The 8,964-nt window shown below is 40.8% G+C and overlaps 1 gene segment (V, D, J or C); it reads left to right on the plus strand.

Moving 5' to 3' along the window:
• LOC125356816 lies at nucleotides 1–8,019 on the plus strand. The segment is given in 5 exon segments: nucleotides 1–55; nucleotides 185–525; nucleotides 1,466–1,520; nucleotides 6,023–6,169; nucleotides 7,928–8,019. Coding segments are annotated over 5 exon segments (690 nt in total).
• The last annotated feature ends 945 nt before the right edge of the window (nucleotides 8,020–8,964 follow it).

Consider the following 8,964-nt stretch of genomic DNA (forward strand, 5'->3'; position numbering starts at 1 on the left):
ATGGACATGAGGACCCCTGCCCAGCTCTTGGGGCTCCTGCTGCTCTGGCTCCCAGGTAAGGATGCACAATGCTGGGGCTTTACTCTGCTAGGTGTGATCCTTGAGGCTTATGCTTCAGGAAAGCCTTCTCATTTCTTGATTAATAGTCTGGATACTTTTTTTGTTTTTATGTTTCTGCTGCCAGGAGCCTGGTGTGACATCCAGATGACCCAGTCTCCCTCGTCACTCTCTGTGTCTCTAGGAGACACAGCCACCATCACCTGCAGGGCCAGTGAGGACATTGGGTACATTTTAGCCTGGTACCAGCAGCAACCAGGGAAAGCTCCTAAACTCCTGATCTATGGTGCAGATCAGTTGGAATCAGGTGTCCCATCCAGGTTCAGTGGCAGTGGATATGGGACTGAGTTCACTCTCACCATCAGCAGCCTGCAGCCTGAAGATCTTGCCACTTATTACTGTCAACAAGCTTATAATGTTCCTCCCACAGTGAAACAAATCATAACAAAAACTCCCAGGGCAGCAGAAGTGAGAGGCTGGGCTGCCCCAGCTGCTCCTCCTGCTGCCTCTATCTGCTCAGATTGTTCTCAGCCATGGCCAGTTTACATGTGAAGAGACTGAATTGTGGCATCTGTCAATACATATGCAAAATTATGCAATAATAAAACAAATAACCGAATATTCTAAGCAGGAATTGTTTTTAATACAAAGAATAGAGTCACTGTTTTTGTTTTTATTCATATATTTCCTGATATCTATAATTGTTAACACATATCTGTACCTATTAATGGCATTCTGGGATTCTCCATAGGTCTATTATGCAATTGGACCATATTCTTCCACATTTCTGTTGTGTTCAGCCTCCTACCCTGTTATCCTGTGTCCTTTTCAGGCCCACAGACTAACTATTTTTTTAAGTTTCTTTGAGTGAGAAACAGCATACATAATGGCCTTTGTGTTGATGATTTTGTTTAACATGGCATGCCCAGTTCTATGCATTTTGCTGCAGCTTATAGGAACTTTGTTTTTTAAATACATGTTCATATATACATAAACCACTTTATCTCTCTCTCATCTTTTGGAGCACACTACCCTGAATCCAAATTCTCACTAGTTTGAACAGTACCAAAAGAAACATAGGCATACAGAAATTCCTTTATAAATGTCACTTTTATAAATTGCCTTTTTTCCCTTTGGGTATGTACACAGGAATGAGGTAGCCAACTCATCTGGTTTGTCTATTCTTAAGTTATTTAGTGACCATATGGTCATTCATCCTGGATATCTAACTTATATTCCTTCCAACTGAGCTTTCCTAGTGTTGAAAGTTTGTTTTAAGGGAGATGGGATTGACCTCTGGTCTTCTAGTCCTCTCAGCCATCTCTATTGGATCACATCAATCCATATTCGTTTGTTTTGTTCAAATTTGTCCACAGGAATAAACTGTAAGGGTGCCAAAATCCTGTAGTTAAATCTTTACAAGTCTGGTATTGAAGGAAGACCTATGGGAACCAAGAAGATTGGTACAAAGCAAAAGCACCCACAAATAAACATGGGTCCCTTATATAATGGGCCAATAATCATCTTAAGCTCATTAATGTGTCAACAGTCATCTTAAGTTCCTTATTTCCTATAAAAGTCTATAAATGAAGTACTGTTTAGACCCTCTATGAAATTAGAAATTACTGGAGGAGAGGCATCAAGTTGCTTTGTGCTTCCCCATCATTTGAATTGAGATGAGTGACCTTTATTTGGAAAGAAAATGTTTGCAGTGTGTTTTGTGGTCATGCATTCCTTCTGCTGTGTCACAAACTGTAGGAAAATGTGCATTGCATTTATATTTAAGATGAAAGGTGGATTGGGGTAAAAATAGCACTTGCAGCCAGCCATACACAGATGAATCCTCAAGAAACACAGATGGACACCAAGTGCACACCTGCCAAGAGCTCTGGTCTCTGGTCACTGCTGAACAGGCTGTAGTCCTGAGGCAGGGTTACAGGAATAGCCCTCTTCTCTGAAGAAGCAGCAGGAAATGAAATTACAGACATCAGGGGCCCCATTCACAGGCTGTGTTAGCAGTGAGCTTGTTGGACCTGTTTCTAGAAGCATTGCAGGAATCTGCTCCATAAGACTTCCCAACAGTGTGTGAATCATTTGACATTCTAGAATGTGAGCTTTTCTGCTTGCTTTTATATTCACAAACAGCAGCAAGAATTGCCATTCCACCCAGGGACAAGGGAAGACAGTTTATTCCAACAGCATCATCTAATCCTTCTTCTTGTTGCTAATTACCACATGATCTCAGTGGTCCTGCCCGAAGAAGCCAATGTGTTCACAGGCTTTGAAACCTCAAGTCAAACAGCCTGCACAGCCACATGGTGCACACAGAGGAGAATAAGGAAATTCCCCTCATCCATGCAACCTTTGCTTCTTCAGCCTCGAGTAGGCTCTCCACACTCCTAACTTCCTAAAACTAAGGCAAACCAGGGTGCCATCTGTGTATCTCTTTCTTCTCTGTTTCTCTATTATGGTAACCTCAGGTTTCTTCTTTCCACATGATTCTCTGGAAATAATTCTCATGGTGTAAGAGGGTCCAAGTTATAGCTTACCTCCTCTTGTTTCCAACTATGGGGCCACTCTAGTTTCTTTATCTATTCTTTATTTTTTTAGTTTCTGTATTTTTAAAAGGCAATATTTTGTAAATAATACTTTTATCCACATGTCCTGTGTTTTAGTTAATCCAGACAAGCAAGTAAAGCAACACAATTTGGATTGATTTTTAAGCACAGCTTGAATTTTCTGGAAGATCAGTTTTGAATTTAGACAACTTCAACTGCACTACTAATTCTACAATAGGAAGTGCTGATCTTGTACTGGTAGTCAGATCATTGTGATCATGCTTGTCCACACCAAGCACAGAACATCTCTGCAAGGACTGTCTGTTCACACCTTCAAAATCCATCCAGCCTCCCAGCTGCATCAGGTTTGGCCCCACTGTAATCTGGGGAGTGGATCACCTGCTGTGGAACCACTGTCAACAGAATAGATCTGTGGAAGAGCGACACAGAGTCTGTCATTTAGGCTTTGAGCTTCTTAGTTTGAAATTTTGTGGCCATGAAGGTGATGTGAATGAAATAAATTGATTCTGCTTTAATTACATTTTTATTATCTTTAAGTAGGAGTAGGAGATGTTACCATTCAATCAGTCCATTTTTGAGTAAAAGAATACATCTTGATCCATGGCACCCTTTTCTTCATTTTCCTCTGTCCCTCCAAGGAGAGTTAATTGTGTCCTTTCTGTCAGAATGACTGATGGAGAGCTAAGTCAATACTGTCATTTCTAGGGATCCGATCAAGTGGGTATTACCCTTGCTGGGTTATCAGAATGGGCGTGTTTGATGTGACACTCTGTTTACTGTTGTGACAGGTGGAGGCCCAGCTGAAATAGAAGATTGGGACTTGAGCCAATGCACTGCCTTTTTCCCAGGGATTTTTTGTGATAGAATAGGTCTGTGAGGACTTTCTGGTGTTCTTACATTCCTGGCAACACTTCTCATCTCTGTCCTCACTCTCTTCCTCTCTGTTTCTGAAAATTAAGGCAATACCCCAGGTGACGAATTGCTGTTTTGTTTTATTTTAATTCATACTTTGGAGACATTTCTCTGCAATGGATCAGGACTAGTCCAGGGTTGTAGGTTTATCCAAATCCTGGTTTTAATCACAGGACCCTCCTTCTTGGTTGGGGGAAATGAATAGTAATTCATTTTCTTTGCTAATAGCTGGACATTGCTTCAACCCATAGAGTGTCTACAGTGGTCACTGGTTATTCTTGCACAATCAGTTCTTGTGCAGGACATGTGTGCATTGGTGTGCTTATCCCAGGAGGAGCAGCCCACATTATCTATGCATGAGTGTTGAGAACATATGTACCACATGCATGTGTTTCTTTGTTGTCGGCACCATCCTGGAGGAATTCTGTTCCTCCGACCCCACGGACTCCAGGTGCTGTCATTGAGCCACAGTGTTCCCTCTTCCCAGTCCCTCAGTCCTGGCCAACACTTCATAAACAGACTTATAGAATATCGACTGTTTGGGGATCGGCTATATTCCAGGCCAAGTAAATTAACAGTTTAGCTACTGTTTATTTTTGAGTAGTAGTCCATGGTTGAAGAACCACATTTTCTTTGATTCTTTTTTCTTTTTCCTAGTGAGGACCAGTTGGTTAGTTTCCTAGTTTTAGCTTCTACTGCAAAAGCTTCTAGGAACATTTCTTTACAATTTTCTATGTGCAAATCAATTGCGTTCCTCTGGGAGAAATGCCCAGGAATTTATCTTTTGAAATGTATTTTCATACAACTTTCAGGTTTAGAAGGAACTGTCCAAGTTCAAGTTAGCATTTCTCTATCATTTGGAATTGCATTCAATATTGGAATATTTATTTCCCCACCATGCTTAGCGTATTTACTATAGTCCTTCTCTGTGCTTTAAATGAATGAATGAATGAATGAATGAGTTGCTCTTCCTGGGGCTTAAATTCATGGCCTGGTCTCTGTCCCTGAGTTTCTCTGTGCCCAAGGCTAGTGCTCTACCACATGAGCCGCAATGCCACTTCCAGATTTTTCTGAGTAGTTTATTGGAAATAAGAGTCTCACAAACTTTGCTAGCTGGGCTGGCTTCAAACCTCGATCCTTGGGTCTCTGTCTCCTTAAAACAAGGTAATTATATAAAACAAACAAACAAACAAAAAAACACGGATTGGTATTCCTCATGAGCACTGAAGATGAATGGTAATGGGAGGGCATATTTAGCTCTGAATAGATAGAAGTAAAACCACAAATTCTATATTCTGTTACATATTTGTGTTGGTCTTTTCCTGGGTCTTGAACTCAAGGCCTTTTGCTGTCTCTGAGCTTTTATTGTGAAGGCTAGGAATCTAACACCAGAGTGACTCCTTCAATTATGGCTTTTTGCTGGTAATTGGAATGAGAGTCTCATGAACTTTCCTGCCTTGGCTGGCCTTGAACAATGATCCTCAGTTCTCAGGCTCTTGAGTAACTATGATTATAGTCATGAGCCACTGGAGTCTGGTTTTTGACATCATATTTTAATAGGCAAGACAAAGTACCAGATTTGTAAATGGAGTCGAAGATAAATGATTATTTTCAGACATTCTCTAGAAGAAACCAGAGAAATCTACATGAAACCCAGAAAAGACAGCAGGCACACTTGACAGTAATCCATAGGAATCTATATTCAATCGATATTTAGTAATATGATCTTAATGTTGTGTGTTTTACCTTTATTACAACCATAAACCAGAACCTCAATGCTTATGAATATTCTTAAAAGAAGTAAGAATGGTAAAGTATTATGTGGCCACTCATCTTCATAAAAGGTAAGTACAGAATGTAATTTGGAGAGGCACCTAGGAAGTAGGCCCTGAAAAAGTGGAATAATGAAGGCACATCCCTCTCTGTGGAAGGTATATTAGATTGTTCTTACTTTCCTTGAATCCCAAATGAGAATTTATGTCACTTGCTCACAGGAGAGGCCTGACCCCCTTCTGTGTGTTTTTCCACTTCAGCTGCCAATTTGTCTCCCACAACTGTACCCACCAGGACATTTGCATATTGCTCCCTAGGGAGAAGTTTCCTTGCTAGACCAACACAAAAGCTCAGCTCTCAGTTTCCATGGCTGACTTGAATTCCTCAGTTTATCTTCTCAAAATGAGATGGGCTGCTCAAATCCAGTTAACCATCAGTAATCCGGAAATGGTGCTCTAACTCAAAGTTGAAGAGTGCTAGCCTTGATTGACAAAGCTCAGGGACAGTGCACAGGCCCCGAGTTCAAGTCCCCATGACCAAAAAAACCCCACAAAAAAAACAAAAACCAAAAAACAAAAAAAAGGAGTTAAAGGAAACTGTTGTAAATAAATGAAAAGACATACTACTGAGTTTGTACATATTACATACTACTGTACATACTACAGAGTTTGCAAGTTTTCACTTCTCTCTCCTTATTACAGGATCCAGTGCTGATGTCAAGGTGACTCTGACTCCACTCTCCCTGCCTGTCTCCCTTGGAGAGCCGGCCTCCATCTCCTGCAAGTCCAGTCAGAGCCTTCTGCCCCGCCATGGCTGCATCTATTTATACTGGTTCTTCTATAAACCAGGCCAGTCCCTACAATCCCTGATTTATTTTGTTTCCAACTGACTTTCTGCTATGGCAGAGAGGGTAACCAGCACTGAGTCAGAGGCAGATTTAACACTGACCATCAGCAGGGTGAATAATTTGAGAAAAGAATCTTAATGGACTTTCCTGCCTAGGCTGGCTTCGAAGCATGATCATGAGAACTCAGTCACCCGAGTGGCTAAGATTACAGGAATGAGCCACCAGCATCTGACCAAAAATCCCTTTCAATAACGGTTTAGTGTGATGACACTGGTTAGTATGACCATCAACATGAAAATGTAATAAAAATCTGTCAATGCATCTGAGCTTGAAAGGAAATCTGACTTGTGTATTCTGGTAGGAACTATATACACATTATATGCTTTCAATTGATTCCTTAAAAATAGTGCTGTAACACTAAGTCTCACTAGTTATGGTCATATCAATTAAAAACATTTGCAAGGTATAATGGAAGTAAGAGACATTCTTTATCACCAGGGTAAGATAAAGAAGACTTGGATCAAGAGAATAAATTAGTTTAGACATAGGTCTCAAGAGAATGGAATGGCACTGGTTGCTCCTGTTTGTAATTCTAGCTGTTCTGGAAGCTGAGATCTGAGGATAAGTGGTTCAAAGCCAGCCTGGGCAGGAAACTCCTTGAGACTCTCATCTCCAAATAATCACCTGAAAACCGGAAATGGCACTGTGGCTCCACGTGGTATAGCACCAGTCAGAGAAAACACCTGGCCCTTAATTCAAGCCTCATGACTGACAGAAAAATATAAAAATAAGGGGCACTAGTTGGGAAGAAGTGGAATTTCACATCAGAGCTTCCTGATGTCAATGGCATTGAATATCCTCTGGTCCTTACATCAGTAAAACACTAGGGGTCACTCAAGGCATATATGTGCAGACATTTTGCCCTTTTACAACTTTTAGACTCAATTTTTCTCACTGCTCATGCAAAGTTCACTTACATTTGAAAGCACTTACATTTGTGACTCCTACTTCAGATCCTAGATAATCAAGATGTTGAGAATATGGTTCAAGGCCATCCTGGGAAAAGAGTTCATGAGACACTTTTTAAGCTGATAGAGCCGTACACAATGGTGTGTACCTGTTATCCTAAGCTATGCAAGAGAGTGCAATTTGGGTGATTGCATTTCCAAATTGTGTTGTTTTAATCTCATGTTCACCTTGTGCTGCTATTGTACCAGGATTTCTAGATGTGGTCTCCAGTTGCTTCTGGAAAGAAGAACTAGGTCTTTGAAATTTTGAAAATAGAATGCCTAGCCTTCCTCACTTGCTGTTCATTCATGGAGCACAGGAGAGGCCTATTTGTCTCACAGAGCTAAATCCTGCTTTTATGTTGTATTCAGATGCAGAGAACTGTGTTAAGAAATTAGATGCATACATCATGTCTTCTTGGGGGATATCAGGGTACAAACTCAGCAACCACTCAGGAAACACAGGCAGGTTTAATTCCAGTGTGCTGGGGTTCAAGAATCTACTATAGCCAGGCAGAATCTGGCGTGATGTCATGGGCTTGGTGACTAGACATCACTTACAAGCTAAGGAAACTCTCCTCTTTTGATCTGAAAGACCATCCATTTCAGCCTGGGAAGGAAACCCATTTCTGTGAATTAGTCTGTATTAAAACAGTGTGGGATGGGACTGTGTGTGGTGACAGAGTCTACAGGGCCTTGTGCAGAACCCGTGGTCCTATCATGCTCCTCCACTCACCGTCATCCACCTCTAGGGGATGGCAAGGAATTCCCTCAACAAGACGTATCCAAGTCACAGGAATCACACAAGCCAGACAGTGCCATGGCCCCGAACGACAGCATTTGACAGCAGGAGAAAAATGACAAGGTGGTGCACTGCTTCAATCTTTTCCTTAATGATGATCAGATCAGAGACACTTTAAGACACTTTAGGTTCACAAAAAAAAGCCAACAAGAACAACAAGATTATGCATTCCAAGCATATCTGAGGGTTTGTAGTAAAAACAGTGTTTTTATTTTTTTTCATGTTAGAATATTTTAGAATGTAATTTTATTGTCAATGTGATGTACAGAGGGCTTACTGTTACGTACATTAGGTAGTGAGTACATTTCTTGTCAAACCTGTTACATCCTCCCTTATTTTCTCCCACCTTCCCTCTGCCCCCATTTCCCCTTACTCCACAGTTGTACAGATCATTTCCAACATAATTTCTTGTGAGAATCGCTGTTGCATTGGTTTGACTTTTGTCCTACTTCTCACCATTTTGAGTTTCCTCTTCCCTTCCCTGGTTCAGATAAACATATATACAATACCCAGGCTAACCAAATAATATACAGTGACAACAGGGGACAACCCATAGGGAAGAAAATCACAAGAAAAAAGAAATAATTTCACATAGTACATTCAAAATAACAACAACAATGGAAAACCACTGGTTTCCATATCTTGTAGTTCATTTCACTTAGCATCATTTTAAAGGATCATATGTACATAGTCAATGAGCTATTGTGATCTTCTGCTAGCACTATGCACATATATACTAATTATTACCAATGAGGGAAAACATAGACTCTATGTTTCTTTGGGTCTGGCTCATTTTTTATCCTCTGTACAAGCAAGCTTCACTTCTAGGCAGGTCTTCTCCAACACTAGCAATACCTCTAACCCAGCTTCTTCTCCAGCAGACCTGTGAAGAAAGTCTGTGAGATTCTTATCTCCAATTAACCACAAAAATATCTGGAAGCAGATCTGTGGCTCACCTAATAGAGGGGTAGCCTTGAAAATAAAAAT

The sequence above is a fragment of the Perognathus longimembris genome, chromosome 8 (assembly GCF_023159225.1).
Source record: "Perognathus longimembris pacificus isolate PPM17 chromosome 8, ASM2315922v1, whole genome shotgun sequence".
NCBI lineage: Eukaryota > Metazoa > Chordata > Mammalia > Rodentia > Heteromyidae > Perognathus > Perognathus longimembris.